The 24983-nt window shown below is 41.3% G+C and overlaps 1 protein-coding gene across 7 annotated transcripts in view; it reads left to right on the forward strand.

The window, feature by feature from the left end:
• The window catches only part of nlgn3a (neuroligin 3a), a gene marked incomplete at both ends in the record, with an annotated part of 124101 nt that overhangs the window by 44551 nt on the left and 54567 nt on the right, over positions 1–24983 (forward strand). For all 7 annotated transcript variants that reach the window (XM_080466087.1, XM_080466088.1, XM_080466089.1 and 4 more), the window contains one exon: positions 487–636. In XM_080466087.1, coding sequence (XP_080322213.1) covers positions 487–636 — 150 coding nt within the window. The remainder of the gene's footprint in view (positions 1–486; positions 637–24983) is intronic.

Genomic DNA, 24983 nt, shown 5'->3' on the forward strand with positions numbered 1-24983 from the left:
AGGTGCAAGGTAGCATTGTGTAATTACCCAGTGCGTTTTCCCTATCACTGTCAAGCCAGATTAGCCTTCTCCCTGCTTCAGAGACGTGTCAGGGTACCTCTCTCTTTATTCTCCCTAATGGCTTCCTGCGTGTCTATATTAGGAAGTTGGTTTGCCTCATGTGAAACCAAATACAACCCCGATAGCTTGGTTTGTATTTCATCCCATTTTGAGCTGAGATGGTTTCTTACTGATAATGTTAAAACTAGTCATATAAAGAGTAGATATTACTTAGTTTCTTCCAGAGGAGAAAGTCCAGATTATTCTTTCCACTTACAGAAGTAAGCCTGCAGACTGCATGATTACAGCTGGTATCTGGGAGGTGATCATCAGCTTGTCTGTTTGTTGCCACCATTTGCTGTTACTGCTATGTCTGAATCTGAGCTGACCCTTGATCGGAGTGGGTGGACGGCAATGTGAATGTGTTAATGATGGCCGCTCTTGCAGACATACGAGACACCGGGGCCAAGCCTGTGATGGTCTACATCCACGGAGGATCCTACATGGAGGGGACGGGCAACATGATCGATGGGAGCGTCCTGGCCAGCTACGGAAATGTCATCGTTATCACTCTCAACTACCGCGTCGGAGTTCTTGGTAAGCATCTTTTCCCTTCTCCCGCTTTTTCCTCCCTTCCCTCTCCTTCAAGGACATTTTTTTTTTTCTGGGGCATCTTTGTAGGGCGCCTAGGTGTAATGAGCACCACTGATTGCCATATGCACTCCAAATAAAGCTGAAGGAAAAGCGCAGGACTGCGAGTACACGGGCTGCTCCTGTGCTTCTTGTTGATGTGGTGCTCATGGATCAAAATCACAGTAATTGAGTGTGCCGAATGTGGGTTTGTTGTTGTGACTAGGGTTTGGAATAAATTAAGAAATTATTGTAATGAAGTTGGAAAAAATGATGAGATGGGCGTGATGCTGGAGAGATGGAGGAGAGGAGAAGAGTCTGTTCGGAGGGAACGAGAGGTTCCCTGAGTTGCGGTTGGTTGCAGATTGACTCACACAGCTGAATCCTCTTTCAGACACTTGCGTGCGTGTGTGTGTGTGTGTGTGTGTGTGTGTGTGTGTGTGTGTGTGTGTGTGTGTGTGTGTGTGTGTGTGTGTGTGTGTGTGTGTGTGTGTGTGTGTGTGTGTGTGTGTGTGTGACAGAGAGAGAGAGAAAGAGAGAGAGCGAGGGAGTGGAGTGAGAAAGAAGGAGAGAGAGTGAGCGCAAAAGAGAGCGACAGAGAGCTCCATGGAAACAGCTGCAGCAACACAAAATGGAGTTTGTTAGCGCACTACCCAAGCTTTGTACCTTTCCATCCGTCTCTCTGACACACTTTATTTCCTCCCTCACTTATTTTATTTTATTTTATTATTTAAAGTGGAGCAGCTACACTTACTTAAATGTGAAATTCAAATTTTAATGTTTATTGGCTTTGGAATTTTGCTTGTAATTTCATTGCACATTTCAACAAATCAACAAATCCTTCTTTTTTTTTCTTCTTTTTTTTAAGCAAAACAACATTATTGTTATTATTCCGTTTTTGCTGACAGATTGGCTAGATTTAAGTTGTTTTGTTATCAAGGTAGGTAACGCCAAGCAGAAATATGTGTTTTCACGAAGTTGTGTGTTCCAGTTTTGAGCTTTAAGTATCTGACTGTGTTCATCATATCTATGCAATGAAGTAAAATATCCAAGTAAGAACAATACAAGATTCAACAAGACACTTTGTTATTCATCAGTGTGAACCTTGGCCAGAAATGCAATATTAATACAGCACAGTCTCTCTGTGCTTTGGGCTCAGTGCCACAGATTGATCCGATTGGTTCCAGATGAATACATATTGAAAACTTTTACAAACAAAGTTTTAATATGTTTTGATTGGCTGGGCACAGTAGCTGAAAAATAAATCATTTCACCCTTTAAAAAACCACGAGTTGAAAAAAAAGCATTGGCGCTGCTGAAGGATATTTCTGTGTATGTGTGTTTGTTTGTTTTTTTCACTTTTCTAACTGCTAACATTTGCATTTCATGTGCATGCAAAACAGAACGGAAATGGAAAAACACATAAATGATTTTTATTTTCATAATCAACAGCTTTGAAAAGCTTTGAACACTTTTGCAACTGTACTGTATATATCGAATAATATCCAAACCTGGTGCCACATCTATGTCAGGTTGTAGATGTTTTGGTCTGTTTTGTGAAAGAGGTGAACAACGACATCAAATCATGGTCACTTTTGAAAGATGGCACCACCTGAGTGGGGTTTAGTGGAGTGACTACTGACATTTTTATTGCAGTGTTTTGATCCAGCTTGATTCGGGCTGTCTTTTACATGTGATTCAGGTGCAAGGATGTATTTTTTATCACCTTGACACAGATATGCCCCCCCCCCCCCCGCCCTCTCGCTCTCTTTTAGGAGATAAGAAACTTTTTGGGGGGTGAAGTATCTGTATATTTTCAGTTGGAGATGTTTGAAATGCTTACTTGTGTTGCTCTTTGTTGAAGTGTTTACTGATCTAGTTATAATACTAGAAAACTGCACACACAAAAAAGGTAGTGCTGACTACTCATTGGCACAAATACCTACTTAATAATAAACTTATTTTTTTGTTGATTGGTTCACTAATGATCCAAATATCAAGCAAATATGTAAGCTACTAGCAAAATCACAGACTGTTTTCTTTTTGCATTTTCGTATTTTTTTTTTCTTTGCAGTAGTAGCTCTGTATTGTATTGACAGGTTGTAAAGCACAGCTCTCATGATCTTAATAATAAATACATTAACTCTGCTATGGCAGTGCAGCTCACTGATGCATCTAATAAGATTTCCTTACACTTGAAATGTGTGTCATTAGGCTTTTGCTGTTTTTATGACGTTTTCTGGCAGAAAAAAAAAAAAAAGAATGCAACTCACAATGTCCCTGAAAGAGCAGTGTGCCTCACCTTGATGCTTATAGACCCACACGTGTCAACAGCCGGAAGAGCTGTGCAGCTTTATCCTCCCGGACATTGAGATGATTGCTGTGGTTGAATCACGGAGGCACTACTACATTCATCCTGAGACTCTTTTTTTTTTTTTTTGATGGAGATGAGAGCGCTACGGCCTATCGATTTTGCCATCAGCATTGCTCTCCTTGAATACGCGGTGTTTTCCTCTGTCATTTTTGGGGAGTATCATTTTGAGCGTTGAAATCAGCCTCCGGGGTGGTAAGGTAGTCGCAGGATTGGCTGAGCGCGCAGCCCCGTGCTCCTGCTGCTGGTTTGGCGCCGAGCACGTAACCCTAATACAGATTCATGATCATATTTCTTTCATGGCACTTCAATTATGAGTCAGATGTTTCTTCTCTTGCTGCCACATTTCACTAAATGTCATTCTACATGCATGCACACACACCCTTGAACGCCCCATACAGATACTCGGGGCTCGAGCACTTTCAGGGACACACTCTTTGCCATATCGACAAACACACTGTGAGCACAGACAGCGAGACAAAGCGAAAACAACGCGCCACCCCTCACACACATACAGATGCCCACAGATGCACACACTGAAACACGTGCATGCGCACGCATGCACGCACGCACGCACGCACACACACACACACACACACACAAGCACGGTCTGCAAAGCGGCTCTCTTGGTGAGCTCCCCAGCAGCCATTCTGAGCAATGAGCAGAGAAGAAGTGATGCATGTAGTTGAGCGATAATGTCCATCGCTGTAGCATGGTCTGATAATCTCCCCATGGTACGGCTTTAAACTGTTATTACAGACACACTCGTATAAACCAAATAAAAACCAAGGCCAGAGAGAAATCACACCATGATGGGCCAATTAACACTAAGCTGTCTGAAGATATTCACTCATAAAGTACGAATTGCGACACTCAGAAAATGAGAAATTGCAATCACATGTCTTCATTTTATTTTTGTTTGCAGTTTGTTATTGAATCTGGGTGTCGCTAACAGTTTCGGCGTTAATCTCGCCTAAACAACATTAAGTGGAGTAGATTAGCTGTTTGTATTGGACAGTGTACATTTGCCAGTGCTCTCAGCTGAAGGTTTGTCACTCGCAGCATAATACCAAATCATCTGACAGCCAGATGAGAGCAAACACTCAGCGAAGAAAAATCAGTTTATTTGTAAAGCAGATCCACGTAGAAAATCAGAATAAATAAATTGATAAATATTAATGGAAAATTGAAAGCCCTTTTAATTAGGCTGCTTAAAGGGATGAGGGAATAATAGAGGCAGAGAGAATTAGACAAGATAATGAGTTTAAAGTGAAAGCAGACAAGGCAACTCAAACTCCGCTTTCTGACACTAATATAGCTCTCCCTGCCGTCCCTGGGCGATCTGAATACCACATTAATAATGCAATAAGCACCTTTGAAATACACACAACAATCTGAATATTTAACTCATTTCACAGAAACAATAGACCTAAACTATTAGGCAACAGCAGCCCTCGCTAATACATCCGCTAAACGGGTTTAATGTGGAATCAACAAAGACCAGGCTGGTAAATAACACTGACGCATGTTTTATTTATGTCTTTTCTTTTTTTTTTTTTTTTTTTTTTTTTTTTTCTCCAGTTCACTTCATATTTATTGCACAATTTTCAGACTTACACTTGTTCTGGCTTTGTGGGGATTTTCAACTTTTCTCTCAAAACAAAGTGAAACTACTGACAAAGGGTGCGCGGCATGTTATGAAATATAGATTTAGCATTTGTTTGGTGTTTTCCAGACGACAGGCCGCAGCGGATTCAAACTATATTTCAGTGTGTTTTTTATAATATGCATGTGGCAGCGACAGTGAAATGCATAACGCGAGTACACTCAGAGAGAGAGAGAGAGAGAGAGAGAGAGAGAGAGAGAGAGAGAGAGAGAAAAGACACAAGATTGTGTTAAAAACCAGATGTGTTGAATCACCACCATTCCTGTTCCAATTAAACAGGAGTCTGGTAAGCGTGTAGCGCTGCTCTATCTTCCCCCTGCTGCTCTTAACGTAACTCTCCTGTAATGGTAATTACGGCTTCAAAGGGTGGACCACAATGTTCCTGAGGCGCCATTCGGAAAGTTTCATATTTCAACCTTTCACTTCTAAGATGAATGGGAATTCATTACATATTTAATCTTTTAATTACTTATTGACCCACCACATTATGATCATCGGGAGATGAGGAATGGAGGATGGAGTTTCAGACCGTCCGGACTCTTCTGTGGCGACTCATCACACTCTGCCCCGGTCGGGGACCTGAGGAGCCGGGTTTGTTTACCAAAGAGAAACACTGTTTTGGTTTCTGTCCATTGATCTGTGTGCGCGTGTGAGACAGAGGGAACGAGACACTGCTCGTCTGGAAGTGTGACACTTCGCCGCCCGTGCACCGCGTACGTGAGTGCGTGCACGTGTGGGGTCCTGTGCACTCCGGTGCGTGTGCGTGTGCCTAGTTGCCGCTCCCCTCTAATGATGTGTAATGAGTCCCAGTCAGAGGGGAGTATCTTGTATCACTGCTCTTTACAAATATAATTACTCACTGGCTCTCCAGAGCATGTCAATTTCCCAGTCCGTTGGGGGGTGGGGGGGGACTTAATTACTAGTTTCCAAATGCATTAAAAATTAACAAAGGCTGCCTCTCTTGCCAAAATCCAAGGTGAGACCCTTCCGTTCAGCCAAGTTCTCTAAAAGGAGAATGGTAGTACTGTGTACTTGTGGAGAGTTTTCACCTCTGACAGGATTTATTTGTGACCTCTGATGTCTATCTTCCATATCTTTCTGATCACAACCATTTTATGCCGCGACCGTCAGCGCTGTGGACTTTTACCTCAGTCGGCTCAATTCAGCCCTTCAAAAGAATAGTTTTAGATCCAATCAAAATAACCTCAACCCACCGTATGAGTGTATGTGAAAGCGGCGCTCTCAGCGCTGAAGCAGCAGCGCGGGTGATTTAGCATTGATTTGTTGAACTGCCAGAGTTATTCTGCGTGTGACTCTGCCCCTTTCTCCCCTATGCCCCTCTCCTAAACCAAACACAGTGGCTGTCGGTAATTCAGCCAGGGATTTGGGAAGCAGAGGATATTTGTGGCTTTGTGTGAACAATGCTGGAGCATAGTGGAAATATAGTCCATCATGCCAGTTTGTCGAGTTGTTTTTCACCACGGAGGGCTTGTGAGCTCCTCTGCGAGCTGAGTGACACCCAGCGAGCCCATCGCCTCCTCAAGCAAACACTGTACTCTACTGCAAGTTGGTTAAGTAGTTGTAGTATAGGATGTCTTCTGGGCACTTCTCGTCTGTGCTATAAAAGCAGCGGCCCTTTTTACACTCTCAGGAAAGTGCTCACTATGCAGCCACAATGGGCTCTGTAAGTGGTCGACGGTGCCATTGGCTTATTATTATTATTGATGCTGTAACTTTCAGTGTTTAGTAGGCTGTGGCGCGGCTACGTAAAACTAGGCAGGTAAATTTACTGCACAAGAAAGCATTGTACCTCAAATGCTCGTTATAGTTTTTAAATCTGCAAAACGATTAGTATCTACATTTGCTGAATGAATGCATTAAAATGCAATTATGGAGCAGGTTGATATTAAAATATTCAACAAAGGTATGAGTACCACCGAGCTATTCTTAGTACAGTCCTTAAGGAAATGTGTTTACGTCTTACCACTAAAGGCGGCATGTGTTAAAATCGCTGGAGCCACCTATGACGACGAATTTCAGTACAACTTCATCTGCCAATATCACAGTAGACGAATCCCGGGAGTGGCAATTTTGCACTATTTTTAAAGATTATCATGCATCTTGCAGAGCCTCAGACTGCATTGCAAACAAATCGCCCTTGAAATCCTTCTTAGATTTTGACTCACTGTTCCAGGCATATCAAATGTACATTTGAGTTCATATATGGGATATAATCCGTCTGGTTGCCTCTCAGTGTGTGTGTGTGTGTGTGTGTGTGTGTGTGTGTGTGTGTGTGTGTGTGTGTGTGTGTGTGTGTGTGTGTGTGTGTGTGTGTGTGTGTGTGTGTGAGTGTGTGTGAGTGTGTGTGAGAGTGTGTGAGAGTGTGTGAGTGAGTGAGTGAGTGAGTGAGTGTGTGTGTCTTTTTTTTCTCCCCCCATTGGATGTCGAGAATCACAAAAAAAACCCACTTTCTGAGTTACTATGGATTTAGACTCAACATGACAACCTCCTGTGTGGCGTGGGTGAATCAACTTGAAATAGACCCATCCCATAATGTCAGCCTTGCTTCTTATGTGTTCCCAGTCTCAGTCATTTTGGTTAGCATGTGACGAAGGAGCTCAGCGCCGGGGCAGAATTCTCAAATGGGAGGCGGAAGAAAGAGCGAAGGCAGAGCGACTTCTCTTTGTCTTTTATTATCAGGAGGGGAGCTGAGATGGATATTTACTTGTTTTCATTGCCATTTGAATGAATTCATCCAAATTAAGCGGAGAACAAAAACATTTATTCATCCTATTAATGTCAGGGAGTGAGGGATTGAAGTAATGGTTTTCATGCTCCAGTCTGCAGCAGCTTGTTGATGCTGCTCTCCTACAAATCTCTGCCAGGAAATTAACTCTTAAGCCGTTCTTGCAAGACACACTGCTCTAAACGTCTGGCTGTGCAAGACAGGGCCAAGATAGGGCCTTTTGTTTCTCCCCGCTTGGCTTTTTACCATCCCCAAGAAGACGTTTCCTCTCTCGCTTAAAACTCCTGAAAAGTATTGATTGAAACTGAAAGGGGAACAAACTGAATAGGACTGAACCCACAGACATAATGAAGCATTTGATGTCAAACAGCATCTTCACAGCAAGACCTAGACTCCCGCTTTATGTGTGATGATTCTGTAATGTGCCAACCATGTGCATTTCAAGGTTTATGTCATTAGTTTCTCATAAGAGTGCCTTTGAATACTCTCTTTCGGCAAAAACACAATTGAGCCCATGTGAAGTTTAAGTAAGAAGCAGCTCCCTGAGCTTTTGATTGACTCACAGCTCACATGCAGGGGTTATTTCAAACACCGGATAACCCCCTGATTGAGGGAGTTTTAATCAGTGAACTAATCAAGATCGTTTGTTGGGTTGTTGTTGGTTTTTTTGCACACTTGGCGGACAGTCCAATATCTAGAGCATGCAACTGGGTTTCCTCACACCACTCTCTTCTTGCAGTGTTTTGAATAGACATTGTTGACAGTTCCACATGAAACAATATCCAGAGGCTGACATCTGAAGCTTAGCAGGCTAATAGACCATTTTCTCCATCAACATTTTCTTTTTTGCTTGTCATAGCAAGAAAAACCCAGGTATATTAGATAACGTTGAAAAGAGGAGTACATCACATTTTGGCGAGGAGCTAAATTGAGAATCCTCACTGTCATGGCTTACTGAGACGTTTAATGAAACGGAGCCATCATTAAGGAAATGAGTGTCTCACATTTTCTTTCTCCTGAAATGACAATTCGTAATATTTGTGAGAAAAAGTTCTTAAATCCATCAAAGATGTGTACGATCTTACACTTTTTTTTGATGGTATCTATAATTAAAATTTCTGTTAAAGCTGTTGAAAGAATTTTACTGCAGTTTTCATTCAAACATTTTTCTGAGGCCAACTGGAAGTATGCAATCCAAGACTTCTGCCTCACAGTTTTACTGTTCATATTTATCAGAAAGAAATTCTCTTACTTTGACAAAGAAATCTAATGACCAGAGGGGGAGCTCAGAAAACCTATTGTGTTCGTCACACTGTTGCTACTGAGAGTCCCAACAACTTGTTGGGCAAGTTTTTTTATTAGTAATTGGTTTATTAGTTACCCATAAAAAAAATAACATATTACACAGGAAAGAACTCTGTACGTTGCTTTTTATTGTCTTTCTATTTCAGGATTTCTGAATAAGTGTGTACATGGTTGTAATGCTTTGAAACATTATCTGAGCTGTCTGGGTTTAGAGTCTCACACTGCTTTTGTGTGTTTATAGAATGTTCCTTGATCATTCAAGAAGAGAAGTGGTAAGGGAACACCCAACACAGAAAGGAGAAATTTGAGGTAGAAACTGAGCAATATTTACTATAAGTTTAATAGATAACGGACATATTTTAATCATTGTCATAAATAAAACATTCCATGTTAATTAGCCAACCATTTTGCTTTGGAATCATCCACAATAGTTGAATCACATTTTAATGTGAAACAAGAATGTTCTGCATTGCCTAGTGATCTGCAGCTTTACATGAGAAAAGGCATGTGTGTTGTGATGGCTGACAGCTCGGGCTACTGTAGACGCCGACTTCTACAAACACAACAGATAAAAGCTGCCTTAGTAAAGAGAGGCAGCAGCTCTGACAACTGGATGTTTTCATTCCCAACAAAACTAAAAAGTAATATAAATTCTGCTAATAGTAACTGATTTAAGTTTGAAATAGTGATCAGTTCCTTGTGCATTAATGTTGAAAGTACTCGTGTTAAATTGCTGTACTTTTTGCCAGTTTGGACAAGATTATTGCTTAAATTGACAATCAACAGATTTGGTTTTTCACTTGTGTTTTTTTATTATTATTATTATTTTAACATTGACATCATCTGGTCGTTTCATTTGTAGAAATACCGAAGATTCTTTTTCTCTTTGGGCTTTCTCTTTGGCCACAGGATTGTGTAGTGGTTATCCCTCTCACCTCTTGGCAAAAGAGTTATGGGTTCAAATCCGTGCTGGGTCTTACTGGATAGTTTGCATGTTCTGTCCGTGCGTTGGTTTCCTCCAGGTGCTAAAGTTTCCTTCCACAACCCCTTTTAAGTGATTGTGTTTGAATATCTCTGTCTTTGTGTTTGCACTGTGATGGACAGGCACCCTGTACAGGATGTACCCTGCCTTCACCCAGAGTTAGCTGGGATCATATGAACCTGAACAGGATAAAGCAGCATAGAGGATGGATGTGTGGATAGACAACTAGACAGAAAGAGCAAAGCAGCCTATTTTGACAATGCCTTTTCTTTTATGTTTTTACCTGTTTTGCCCATTAAGTCCTTTTTCTACGAGTGTGACCCACTGTGCAACATTGACAGTTTTGTGTGCGATGTCCCTGTTTTGTTTTGTTGTTCCAACCACCTGCTCAGAGTCATTGTAACAGGGTTGTATAAGGATGTTGTACACTGAATGAACAACAAATGTCCCCGTTGCTATTGTGACTTCCACTCAGACTGCTGATGTATTGTTAATGAGAGGTTGTCCTTCTCTTTCATCCTAGAACAAATGGAAACGCGAAGAAAACTCATTACATTTCATAAGCATGACATTTCAAAAAAAAAAGTGTGACATTAAGAAATCAATTTCTACGGTACAGTAGCGCTTTTCACGATGTGGAGGAAGCTTTGCTATAGCACTGCCCAAAGATGAAAACATGTTTAGATGATTGCTGTACTTTTATACCAAAATAGTAAATATGCATTACAAAGACATCAAAGAGAAAATCTGACAATTGCTTTCATCTGGTCAAGGGGTCCGCAGCAGCGTCTCATGCGAAATTGGAACACTTCACCCAAAGATGGCAATGTGAAGTGCACAGATGGAACAGCGGTTCACCAAGGGAAAATGTCAACCTTGTGTCAGTGTTTGTGGTTGAGATGCTTTACTGCTGGAGGTTTGACCTTTACTGTCGGTGACGGAGGACGTGCTTCTTGCAAGGCTTCCATTTGCATCCTCAACATTAGTAAACATTATTCCTTTTTCAGTTGAGAAAAATACAAAAAGTTGAGTTTTTGCAGGAAGAGATTTGAGTGGCTCCTTAAAAACAACGGCCCAATATTTACAGAGTTGCTGTTCCATGTGTAGAGATAGCATTCACACTTCTACCTCAGCAGAGTGTGACCTCTTACTGATTCTGGCTTATAGCTCAACTTTTAGGTGCCCAGTTCATTGCCAGAAATTTCATTCATATTTTCAAGTGGTCATTAGCTTTAGTGTATTTGAGCGTACCCGGTAGGCAATTTATGTGACATTGCTCTGTGGTAGGTATTGCCAATGCAGTGATGAAGCTATTTTTTCACCTTTGAGTTTTGTGGCAGAGGCAATTAACTTGCACAAATAGATGTTTCAGAGTTTTGTGTGGATCTCTGGCTGGCCTTTTCTGTTGCTTTCAGAGCCAGATGCCCTTTTAATAGCTACACCAGTAAATCCCAAAATGTCTTCACGCCATCCGGCCCGTTTGTATGACCTGCTACACTTAGGCCTGTTTTGACAGGTTTATTGGCCAGAAATTGCAGAGTGACCTTGGATTATCAAGAGCATAAGTGTAAAGTCTCCTCAACCTTTAAAGTGCATGACAATTAGATAACATCACTATTTCTGATTGTTAAGGAATAACAGAATCAGACTGTACTTCTAAATAATGTGAACTCCTTTGCATCAATAAAATGTAACTGCAAGTTACTGCTGTGTTTCTCCCCCCAAGATACTGACTGGAGTCCATTAAATGAAAACAATACATACGGCTGTATGAAGTCTTTGAATGAATATCGCTGTCAAACGATGACACCAGCGAGATATATTGTCAACCCAAAGGTGAACAATTGTATTTGTGAGACTTCTATAACTTTCATCTGCTCCCAACTTGTATTTTGACTTCTTGTTTATGGTGCCTGAATGATCTATGTGTACTGATTCATTGCTTGAATGCTTTGTTTTGCTTTACGCTGTGCTCGAGGAAGGAGTATGTGGCTCCTAATGGCAGCACAGCTTTTCTTCTCAGAGCATTTGTCCTTGAGGGATTTTTAACTTCACAACCAAGGCAAAACACACAGACGTCGCTTCTTCCTCAGGGCAAAATATGTGGAGGTTCCTACCTTATCGAGCAGAAGACAGCATGCCTACTTTGCAGATGAGCCCAGTGCAGCATGTTTGAGCAATCAAAGAAGAAGAAGAAAAAAAGTATGAGTGAAGCTAAAATCCCCTCCGTTCTGTTGTTTATTACTTCTTCAGTGGTATTGTGCAGGAAGGATTATATCATAGGTACAGTAAGAGAGAGTACATTGGTTAAGATTTGTCCATTGTGAGGTGTGTCCTGAGACAGGAATGATGTGTGTAAAAAGATATACGTATATTGGCGGGGCAGGTAGAGGTACTCGCTTCTTGTCTTGTAGAGGCATTAATCATAGCAGCGGCCACGTCTTAACCACCAAGGTCAGCAGTCCTCACTTGTGCGGGAAATGCTTTCTACGGCCGCCGCCTCAAAGTGCTGCTGCTGAGGGGCGAACGGAGGCGGGAGGCAGGGAGTCTGAAGAGGCTGAGGAGCGGGATGTTGAACTGACAAGGTGAAAGTGGGAGGAGATGAACGGGGAGGGGAATACGGCTGAATTAGTGACGACCCCAGAGGCGTGGTAGGTAAAGTGTGGTACTTGAGGTGATGGTGAAGGAGATTGCAAAGCAAACGTAGGTGGACATTTTGGGATAATGGATTAAAGTGAGCAGCACAGTTGTTGAGGGGAGCAAATTAACAGCGTCTGTTGCACTGGTATAATGGGTAGAACTGCACTAGTCGGCGGGAGGAAGGTTTAAAGGGACAGCGTGTGAACGCGGTCTGGTCACAATGCTTTTAATCACACCCCTTGAGTAGGAGTTTGGCATTACTGAAACCAGACAGAGGTGAAAATCAGCCGCGTTCAGGGAGGATGGTGACTGCTTAAAGCTTTGAAAAAAATGCCAGATGATAAAGGTGATGTTAATTTAGCAGGACACAGAGCCAAATATCCAGTATAGTGCGTATGCTTAAAACAAAGTATCCACAGAAGGACGATAGTAAGCAAATCGGTGGCAATATATCCATGACGGCGCATATTACAGCAAGAAAGTAGCATTTCTTTCCTATGAGAGCTAATTTCAGAGGGTCATATGTGGTTTTGAGTGTGTCGTAACCCCAAGGAGGTCTATCAAACCGGTTAGAGGATATTTCCACTGAAAACGCTATGAAGAAATGCAGTAATATTCTGCTGCGGTGTGAAACAGAGGTGCAATATATCCTACATTCTGTAGTCTAAGGATCCGTGGCTGCAGTCCAACTTAGTCCAACTTCATCTCCTTCACTGTTTCGGAGCCTTGATTGGTATAAAATTGATCCGTGTGGGATTCTCCACCATATCCAATGTTCATCCATTCTTTTCAAGCCTATGAAGGGAGAGATACTCTGGAGGGAAATGTAGAGAATTAGACCACACTGGAAGAGCTTTGTTGTAGTAAGACAGCATACAAGGAATTCTGTGGGCCCTGCCTTAGCCTGAATTTCTATTGCTTATGTAACTTCTGCAGTCATTTTAGGTAGAAGAAGGAGAGTGTAGCCCTTAAAGCACGCATGACTGTAGGCAATGGCAAGTAATGAAGCTGATTTTCTAATCAGGAATTGGCCAGAAAGTCTCCAAACAACTCCTCGGACCTTGATGTCAGAACTGGTTTTCTACTTATGAACAAAGCAACAGTAAAACTCCATGTTGAATGAAAGAAAGCAAGAGCAGCTGTAATCAAAAGAACTTAATGTTGATTGTTGGTCAGTGATAGCCAGGGGTGAAAATAACAAATTACGAATACATCACGATAATCAAGTTTTATTCTTGGGTACTTTCATGTGTTTCTTACCCATCATTCTTACATGTGATTTGTACCCTGTAATTCTTTTAATTCACTCATTTGGTAATCTTTGGTCATAAAATGTGAATTATTTTGCAAACCCTTTGAGCTCATAAGTTTACTCTTGTAACGTATACACATTGTGCTTTGTATCTATTTACTATTTGGTCATATTTATACAAGTCTTTGTTCATCTAAGAAATGAGATATATTTTTGGTGAAACACAAGGATTGCATGGTAATGCTACTGAGGGGAGTCATTAGCACAATAGGCAATTCAATAATAGTATTAATGAGGACAAGAACACATCTTAAACCATCATCAGTGCATTTTAAATTAACATATATGTTTTTACACTTAGGTTTCCTCACTATAAAAACCACTTTGTGCAAGCTCTTTTGTTATGTGAGCATAATTCTACATTTTATGAAAGAGCTTTTTGATATATTGGTCATGTTTGGCTTTCACAGTTCTCATAAGCCTGAATCAATAATTGGTGTGGTTGGCCTCTTGTGATTTCAAGTAGTTAGTAACTGGTCTTCCACTGTACTTATCACGGTGTGTTTTGCCTGATTGTTCAGCCGCTTGCGATGATGGTGCGTCGTCATCATCAATGATTCACCCATCACGTTAAAAGAAATGCATTTACAAAGCTACAGTTAGATCTGCCATTCAGCATATCAAACACATTATACACTTAACAAGCATTATGAAAAATGTCAAGTTCAGTAAGTTTCGAAATGATGAAACAGTGGGTCAGAGGACGACTCAAATTTTGACCAGGTTATGGTACCACAATTTTTCTCAGATGATGAGGAAAGTATTGCGCCAAATGATGTTACAATAGTTAACAAGAGTCTCAAATAAAGATGATACAGTGCTTCTGTCGGTAAGAAAAACCTTGAAGTTTAAAAACTCAGCAATATGGATCCCCATGAATTTAGTGGACCGCATTCTCTCAATAGGGTGGCCATTTACTGTAGAATTCTCAAGCTCAATGTTAGTGTGGTTTTCATCTGAATTGAAAATAATAGAATTTGACTTTTTTAGATCAATAGTTTTTTTTTTTAATGTCATAAAAAATGAATTTTTAGCATCTGCAAATAAAACTCTGTGTAAGATGGTAGAGGAATTGATAAGATTACTTATATATAAGAAAAATCTAAGTGTCTCTAGGATAGATCCCTGAGGACCCAAAATGGGATTGTTTTAAATCCAGATTTGGTATCATTTACAGATTTCCCTCCCTTCCATGTAGCTTCTGAACCAAATGAGTGCTGTGCCTCTGACTCCATAGAGTTTATGTTTCTTTAGAAGAATTTTAAAATCAGTGGTGTCTAAAGTTTTGGGACAAATCAAGATAAATGCCAATGCAATGTCCCCTTGGTTATCACTCAGCTTTGTTGACCAAGTATGCAATAAGTTTATTAAATTTTAATGATTGTAATAGATACATTGGTTTCTTTGTTATTGCATGTTTCAATGGAGGTTTTGCTCAGAGTTAAGGTTTAATTTACTGAAAAATTAATAGTTTTTACCTTGCATCAATGGTCATGTCATCCAGCTATATTTTGGGCTGTACCAAATAATTGTTGAAAAATCTTTATTTCAGTATTTCTCACATCACATCGTCTTCTTTTATTTTCTTGTCAGATGTCTGACGTCATCAGAGTATTTCCTATTTCTGCATCCAATAGAAATGCATACGCCTTCATGTTATTGCTCACCTAAAAGTAGCGCGGGTATTCATTGAGATTAGAATTTATTTTTTTACATGCTCATATGAAAAGTGGACAGATTCTTGGTGTTGCCCGTCTTTCCTCGCCAGCAGCACAACTGCTGTGTAGCGTTCAGCCTCAAATTCAGCACCTTGGACAGGGTCATGATCCTGTGGTTTCGCTTAAAGGAGTCTATGATTCAAGAGAAAAACAGCTCAGATTTAAACTCAGTGGACAAATATATGCAAACCCTAGTTTTTTCCCCCAGTGCACACACTCAACAGACAGCTAATGGAGCCAAAGTGCCCTGGACCCGAATAACAGTCTACAGGGTGTGGTTTGGTGGTGGGATTTTGCCCTCTCTGGCCCCTCCTTTTAGCAAATGCAGTTATACTGTCATCTGCTGATGTCATCTTCCCCCCAGAGTAATTGAAATTACTTTGCCTACAAAATATTAGTGTAAAATGTGCAGGTTATCCCACAAACCTGAGATGGTTTGATGGAAAATCCTGCAACTTCAAGCAATGTGCAATGTTTTGATCCTGGTATTATTATCCTGAATACAAGTCCTTTAATCTCGACAAACAATAGCATTTTCAAAACGCGACAAAAACAATTTATTGCAGTGTGAGTTGAGCCTGATAAAAGAGCATGGAAATAACTCACAGCAGCATAGTTTTGATGACCTTTATTTAAAAAAATAAATATATAACTTAAACAAGGTGACCAGTAACTCAGGCTCACAGGGAGTCTGCATTCAGTAGGCATAGAAAGGCATCATAAATTCAATCCACACCCGTAGGGAATTACCCAGCTAAAAGGCTGAGAGACAAAAATATTATATGTGGATACGAGATGAAATTAAATAGTACCTACATGAATTTAAATTTTTTATTCAAGTGCAGAGATTCGTTTCGAATTGAAAATTTAATTCACTAAAGCACCTAATTATTCAGCAAAGTCTGTACGTGAAAGCTGCAAAAACCAACCCAACTGGTTACAAATTCACCTTTTTAAAGTATGAGACAAATGAGGGACGCTGTCCACTCACTGATAATGGGCACGCTAACAACAATACCTAACCCTCTCTTTTAGATTTCACTCCAAATGATTATAATAAAGTCTGTAAAAACCATCTGGAGAGGTAGAGAGTTAGCTCAGCAGCTGCAGAATGCTTCAAAATAGATCAAAGCTGATATTTGTGGAATGTGTATTGAAATAACTACACATCATTGATTACAGTAAGCTTGCGAATTATCTTAAACAAAACATATTTTGCTCTATTTTCATCTCAAGGAGAAAGTACTTACGAGGTTGCACACCTGAATCCGAACGACTGCTTACTGCCTCATGACCAGCACTCGATATTTCACATCAGTGAAATGCTGAGGAGGCCTTTGTTTTCTTTCTTAATGTAAGCAAATGACAACCAAATAAAGTTGTGCATCAGCATCATTCAAATGGGGGGATATTAAATTAGAGCATGACAAAGCAGCTTACAGAGGAAAGGAAGCAGTGCAGATGGTTGATATCCAGCAATGCATTTGAAAATTACATTTTTGCAGAGTATGTCTGACATGGTTTGCTTGTAACAAAAAAAAAAAAAAAAAAAGAAATTAAAGTGCCATAGTAGCATTCAAAGAGCGTGTTTTAGCATGTAGTATTGTTCTGTTTTTTTTATGTGCCCTAAAGCCAAGTAGGAATATTTACTTCTGTGAAGCCTTTTTTTTTCTGCCAATAGTCAACATTTCAAGATTGCAGAAATTCATAGTTCAGCTTTTTCTCTCGTTATCATTTAATTTGATGTGTAATGTTTATCAGAGGATTAAAATATGTTTCTCAAGGGTTTGAGTTTCCAGCAGAAGAGCTTAAAGGGTAATCACAACAAACACAACCTTTAGGTTTTATATCACAAGAAAACACTAATGCTGTGATGATAGGCGATGTAATGAAATATAGTGAACCATGAAGTGAGCAAATTACAGAAGTGCTTGTGTAATTTAGTTGGATCTGATTTAGCAGTTGGGTTTATTTGTATAAATCAGTTTGCATCTTTCAGCACATCACACACTACATTATGCATAATTTCTCATTTCTGGGAAAAAAAGGACTTGGATGAAAAATAAATTCATTCGAGCTTGGAACTGTTGGACTTGCCCTTTTTTTCTCCTCGGAGTACATTCTGTAGCGATTTTCACTCAACTGTGCATAAGGTACCTAATCAACAGTGGGGCCTTAATTGAGATTAAGCCTTGCTTTGTTCCTCACAGGCTAAAGAAGTTCAAGGGATTGCTGCAAATATCATGCGGGACTTGATGTGAGCGTCAGGTGCTGCCGAATGGCAGTTTCCTCATGAATAATAGCAGTGAAATGTGTTGATAAATCCTGAATGTCTTGTTGAAGTTGCGTGGCTTCAGGTGTTGGCTGACATTCTCTCTGTGGAGCTGCCTGTCAAATCCACGCCGGTCTTTTGGAACATCGTCTCTCTCTCTCTCTCTCTCTCTCTCTCTCTCTCCCTCTCTCTCTCTCTCTCCCTCTGCACTGCTCTTCTTCTCTGCAGTGTGAGCGCAATACTAAGAAATCCACCACCTCATGAGCTCAAGATTGCTCCCCTCATATTCCTCGGCCTCATCTGTTTCGGTTTTGTTTACACAGATATGGTCCGTGCTGTGTTTTCCGATATCAAACTGTATTAGATTCTGTCACTAACTCAACAGAGCAGGCTAATAAAAGCGCCAGTGAAGTGTGCAACACATGGCAGGCACCGAAGGAATGGCTGAAGCAGAGCATATCTCATCTGGTTGTAGAAAACTGTGGGTCCTGTTGCCGTATATTGGCCAGGAGCCCGTGTGAGTTGTGACCCCATGCCACTTGTCCTTTACACTTGCTGGCTGCATGCTGGCAAGTTGACCTTTATCATTAACCCTGCTGCGTGCCTGTCATTTGAAGTCTTTATTATTCACGCTTCCCTTTGGGTGTATTGTATACCAGGGAGCACGAGGGAAGGATGCAGTGCTGTTACGCACATTTAGACTCAGCATTTAGAGCGTTTCGCTTTCACTGGAGCCCTGAATTTACAAAAAAAAAAGAATACAGAAGCACGTAATTGAAAAATGCTGCTCTTTTACCGAGTTTGAGTCATCTTTCAAACATGTACGAGCACACTAACAGGACACATGCTCATATCCCTTTATCGTGCAGGCACATGTATCTCTGTTTGCCTCTATGCACACCCACATGCTTTGGCTTGAGCACAAAACGTGCCATCCTCTGAAAATATTAAAGTGCAAACAGAGTGTGCCATAAGCTCGACAGTTTTGTAGCATTGATTAGTTTCATCTCTTTACACAGCTTCTGTTAAACAGAAATTGTTCCATTTTCTGACTATGAACTGGAGATCCCAGCCCGACGAGAGGAGGCGCCTCCCGTGGCTGAGGCACCGTTGATATTCTTTGGACACTCGTCTTCATCCACCGCAATTTTAATCAGCGGCCGTTCTAATTAAACTCGGCTGGCACTTGAAATGCTTTAAAACCTGTTCAAACACTTTTGAACGACAACTGTTTGATTGAACACATTTTTGCTGGCGTCCTGTTCGCAGGTGATAAGAGCGGCGTCTGCGAAAGGAGTCAGCGGGGATGTATTTTTAAAGTGCAGATTGTCCACGTGTAATCAGGCCAATTCAATCCGGGCTGTCGTACACCTTCTCTATGATATTATTCATGGCAGGTTTTTTTTTTTATTTTTATTTTTTTATTTAAACGCAGATCCCACATCCATTACGTCTTTATCACAACTATTTCCATTATCATTCGGCTTTGCCACTTGCCTTCACTCACCCTCATTCTGTTGCGTGCCAAGTCAGCAGTCTCCCACAAAAAGTAATCCACTGCATTTACTGATGGGCTGCGATATCGCTCTCATCGTCCTCAGTGCGGCAGCAGCTGATGCAGAACAGGGCAAGCAAGCAGTTGACACTCCACTTCTGCTCTGTCAACTATTGCATTTGAAGGGAACACTATCAAAAATGAATCCTATCAAATTACCTGATAAGATTATACGTACATTCAATTATAAGATTTCGGGGCATCAAGGCATTTCTATTTTCAAGAGAGGTGATATTTGTACTCGGAGCCAAAACGTACGGCCTTGGTTAGTTCTACATACTGTTTGCATGTGTACTTGTTTGTAGTCCTGTCAAAGCCCTACTAGTCCTATTTACCATATTACAGAAAAGTTAGCCAGAGGACAAATTATAAAATGCATTCGCCTTGCAAAATTCTACGTCATTAAAAACAGAGCGGAGGAATGCTATTTGGATTACAAATAGGAAAATTGCAAATGCATGGTTGTTGTTTTTTTTTCTCCCCCTCCTTCCTCCTTTACCCTGTCTGAATCAATTGAACAAACCGGCATGATATTTGATGGCCTGTGAGCTCCAATTATTAGAACAATATTATGGCTCGGGTAAGTCGGGGGCACACTAGTGGAATTCCAATAGTGTATCGGCGTTGTTTGTATTGGGCCTAGTCCTTCAGGGGCTAGAGAAGGGCATACAGCTCAATAACTCAATTCTTAACAATTAGCCCCTGACATGTCCCCCAGAAAACAGATAAAGGGAACTCTCATGGGTGATATTTTCCAAAATGCAGGGATTAATGTTTCAAAGGCCCGAACAGAAAACTTCTCGCTCTGTTACGAAAACATACTTGCCTATTGATAAGATTAAATACTATGCATGTATTTTTTCATCCTTTAGGTGGTTTTAATTTTGTTGGCATCAGAGATCTTGTTACAAGCGACATCCACTTCTCACTTACAAAAAAAAAAAAAAAAAAAAGCAACACTTGCGACATTTCAAAAGGCACATGACTCATCAGTCTAAAATATAAATATATTATATTTATATAGCAATATGTGAATCTTGTGGATCTGTAATCACATCTCCTCTGACTGGACACGTTCAACCCCCCTCCCTCCCCTGAAGACACCTCCTCTTGCCGCTGTGGTCCCTGCAGAGTGACCTTGGACCAGGGGCCGACCTTGCTGCATCACCGCGGTCTGATGTTATTAGATTCTCCAGGAAGGAGAAAGGTTGAAAAAGCATACACAGTCCTTGCCTTAAGTTTGGTCCTCGGTGCACTTTCAATGGGATGGAGAGAACAAATAGAGCTGTCCGTGGGTGTTTGACTTGAATGTGTGTGAGTACAAATGTGTGTTTGATGTACAAGCACTTGTGTCTGTTCAACCACATAAAGCACGAATCGTAGACAGACATGGAGGTGGCATTTGGACTTGTCCACTCAGGGGAGGGCTCTCATGCCTGAGGGGATCATACCCAGTAAGGCTCTCCTTTGGGTTCTTGGTGGGCCTTGCGCTGTGGTCTGATTGCAAAGAGGTCACAGCTTTGTGATGGAAGCCCCAGAGGCCAGCTAGAACAATTAGAAATATGTGTTTCTGGGTCACTGGAGCGCACTTACGAGTCTGGTAGTACTATTCTATTTCCTGACAGTGGAAGGAGAGGGAGTGAATTTGCTCTGGCTTTTGTCTGATTTGCGATGCGATATCGCTGCGCTCCGAGCACCATGCATGCTGCTGTGTTTAAACTGCTTTTCACTTGCAACAGTGCGGTAGATTTGCAGGCTTTTACTTCATATTGTATATTCTAATCTTGCTTCCCCGAACTCCGTAGTCCTTAAGTCAACAGCAAGCTGTGCTTCAAATGCAGCTTTGTCAATACAAATGAATGAGTTGAAGCCCGGCCCTTCGTGTGGGAAAGGTACAGAGTAAACATGGTCATCATTTCACGTATGCTCAGAGGAGCGTGTACACTACCAGTGTAAGTAATATCAAAAATAGGCATCAGTATTTCATGAATATTTGATCAGATCAAAAACACAGGATCAAGAGGAAGTCCCTATATAAGAACATGTGTAATTCAATTCATTGTTCCTATACCACTGCGGAGAACTCACGCTTTCATTGGAGGCAAATTGCCGTAGGCTAGATTTTTCTCTCACGGGCAACATATCTGGTGCTTAATATTGCAGTAAACAAGTTAACAACGCTTGACAGGGATTGCAATTGATATGGATTCCTGAGTGTCAGAAATTCAATGACACAGATCATACTAGATGAACTGTTAAAAGTGTCAGGCCTTTCGACTTAAATTCACATTTTTAAGTTGCGAGTCTCTGCCGCTCATGACTCACGCAGGCTCCGTGTAATTCTTTAACCTCAAACGTCAAGATTGTCAGAGCGGGATTTACAGGATTGTCAGCAGCAGTGTGGGGAGCGTGTTTCACCTTTACATTTCTCTTTCTGAAGTATAAAAGAGGAATAGGCAGGATGATTCAAGCTGTGCCTGTGATCAGTGGATCCAGCTGTTACCTATGAGTAAGAATATGCCATGATATGAATTATCATAAGTGGTATAAGGGCTTGCATCAAAACAGATTATCTCCTGACTCAATAATTCTGCGGCGTTGTGTCATACCAATCAAACCTGATCATCCACCCCCATTATTGTAAGGCTTACATTTGTGTATCAATTATCCCTCCAGCTCGAGCAGGCTGAGTTCTGAGCACATTTGGTATCCCGGTCCTGGCATTTGAATACATGAGCCACTGGAAGTAGCATTTTCATGCAGGATTATAAAATGCTGACTGCATGCTTTGAGATGCCACATTTGCAGTTTGATGTAAACTCTTATTTCCATTTATGAACAATATGGCTATGGTCAATATTGTAAGGGTAGTACAAGTAATTGGGTCAATGGTGGAGAAAATTAATCGGAGACAGATATATTCTCTTTAAGAGCCAAAGCTAACACATGTTTTTTCTTTGCAAACAAGTTGGGGTCACGATTTGCTGGTGGCCCCAATGCACAAATGCCCCTTTCCCCCCAACGTTATAAAAGGTGAAATTAGCCTCTTCTGGAGCCAATTTAGCTGGATTAAGGAGCCTAGAAAGGTCATACTTACGTTTCACTTGAACTCAATAGAAATTGAAATAAAAGTGTCTTTTTTTCTGAGTTTGCCTGCATCACCAGCAGACACTTTCAAATTTAATAAGACCAAATATTCACTCATTATATCTCATCCCTCATCATCCAGACACTTTACAGGTGGCGAGGGCAAAAAAAAAAAAAAACCTCAGGTATCCAATATCTTCATGGCATTTTCCCAAATTAGGCCTACAATCCACAGTGTTTGGCCACTGAGCTACCTCGTTAAGTTAAATAATGAATGAATTGCATGGGTAATTATGAAAACTGCTCACAAGCGGGACTAATGCTGCTGCTGGTCTAATTAGAACAGGAGCCTGCCACTCAAGCCTGTTCCCCATGCCAATCCAGAGGAGAGAATGGGGTCTTTCCAGGCTGGGCGAGATAAGGCTCATCCCTATACCTCGTTGTGCTACAGACCTGCCGCTGCTGCCCATGCAGTTACAGACAGTGAGCCACAATATACAGCCTGTTTTATTTCTCCTAGCCCGGAGATATGAAGGGCTGTTAACCACCTGTTCCTCAATGTGGGAGCTATTGCGTTGTAGATCACTTGTCGTTAGCATATGTCTTTATGATACCACAGAGATCAGTGGCAGCTACGGAGCATTATTCATGGCACAGCCAATTAGTGGACACAAGTGAAGGAATATATGTGCAGTTCTGGAGTGGGAAAGATTCAATCAACACAACTGGCTTCATTTCTGTTGTTCACCTGCGAGCTGCGAGCTGCTCCTGCTGTCATAGAGCCAGGGGGCTTCTGCAGCATTGGCTGAAACAGAATGTCCTGCTAATAAGATTCAGAGACCTTCCTTCCATTAAAACGTGTCTGTTTTTCTCCCATTATTGACATTGTTGTTGGGCCTGTAATCTACCCTTGCAACCTCTAGACAAACTCCCCCCGAAGGATCCAAAGTTAACAACAAAACCTGTCAGCTCAGAGATGGAGAGCCGGAGCGCCAAGACAGGCAGCAATGCCCATCCAGGCTAGGGCCAGACTGAGGAGAGGTGACATTGGCCGTGACTACCCAGAAAGTCCACAAAGCAATCTGTATAATGAGTGGTTTCCCTTCTGACTGAGATGACTTGTCATTCTATTCATACGTCGTAGCTCGATACATCCTTCCCAACTCCAGTCAGCCTTCTTCACCCTGAGGGGACTGGAGAAGACAGTGGGGCTGGCATCAATGCAGGAAGCAACGAATGTTCATGAGAGGAAAAAGGAAATAATCTATATTGAATGAAGATCATATTTACAATGATTCAGTTGTTTTGATGTTGCAATTATAAGGTGACCATGTTAACTAAAATGTGACAGTTTAGCATTTCTGTTCTTCAATAAAGCTTTTTCCGTGCTAATATAATTCCCCCAGCATAGTTGGCCCAAATTGGTTACACTCATTTATCTCCGCCGTGTATTTCAAATGCCGAAGCTTGTGTTGTTGTTTACATATGTCGAGTTTGAGAAGAATGAGCATGTGCCCTAGATAAGCCCATAGCCTTATACAGCATGCCGCCGCGGTTTAAACATATGAACTCATAAATGTCTGCTATCAAATAAAGAAAATGAAACTCAATTAAGGAAAGAGATCTGGTGGGGATTGTTTCAAATTAGGTGACTGACAAGCTCAGTAATCTGGAGCATATAGCATTTTTTTTTTTTTTTTTTTTTTTTTTTAAATCTAATAACACTCAGAGATGTCCTTGGAAAATGGAGTGTGTGTTGATGCTCAGCTGATAGCACGGGAACAGAGTGGAGCTCCAGTGGCAGGGGGGTCATGTAGGAGTACAGTGACAATTTCTTCAGACAATGGCCCGTCTTATTTTTGCTTTGTCAGCACGCTCTTCAAAGCAGGGATGTCGTATTTAATCAAATTACCTGCAGGAGCTGCTCTTTTATTAATTTATTGAGAGGTGGGGTGGTCAGGGTGTATAAAGGAGCATGGAAGAGCTCCTTTGGGATAAGTGTGTTTGTGCTCTCTGAAACGTGAACCGTAGCAGGCTGAGCTAACAGGAGCTGACAGTGGCAACCGCCCTAGCGCTCGGCTGCGAGAGGACCAGTCGGCTTTTTCACTCTAGCCTCATTAGGGAAACAGTGAGAAGAGTCATCTGAGGCTCGGAGACAAGAGCTTGGTCTGATGCTGCTGCCTTTTGGAGAAAAAAAAATAAAAGGTGGATCCGGTTTGACTGTAGATGTCAAGAGTTTGAGGTTCAGAAGCTGTTATATTAAGAGCTGGTGAGGATAGCGGGATCCCATTCAATTATTTTATCCTTTTAACATAGGAGGAAGCTGAATTAGCACTGTTGATGAAGCATGTATGATTTATATGTGGTCTAATCAGGTTAAAGACCTAATCTGATTGTCCATCAAGGTTGATTTTATCAATGGAGATAAAATGCAGATGGTTAACAATATGTGCTAATGAGACAGACTGAACAAATTAACAAGACTGGAAGCTGTTCTGTCTCCATTTTACCTCATCCACACGGGCTCTGTGCTTCGGCCTTAGGGGCTCTCAGGTGTACAGTGTGTCTGGCCAGCCTATAGGGCGCACGGAACAAAGCCACGGTGACATTTTATCTGACGGTAGCTCCTGTGGGGCCTGAGCCATGCTGCCAAACTGTCA

This window comes from Lipophrys pholis, assembly GCF_963383615.2.
Source record: "Lipophrys pholis genome assembly, chromosome: 6".
In the NCBI taxonomy this organism is placed as follows: Eukaryota; Metazoa; Chordata; class Actinopteri; order Blenniiformes; family Blenniidae; genus Lipophrys; species Lipophrys pholis.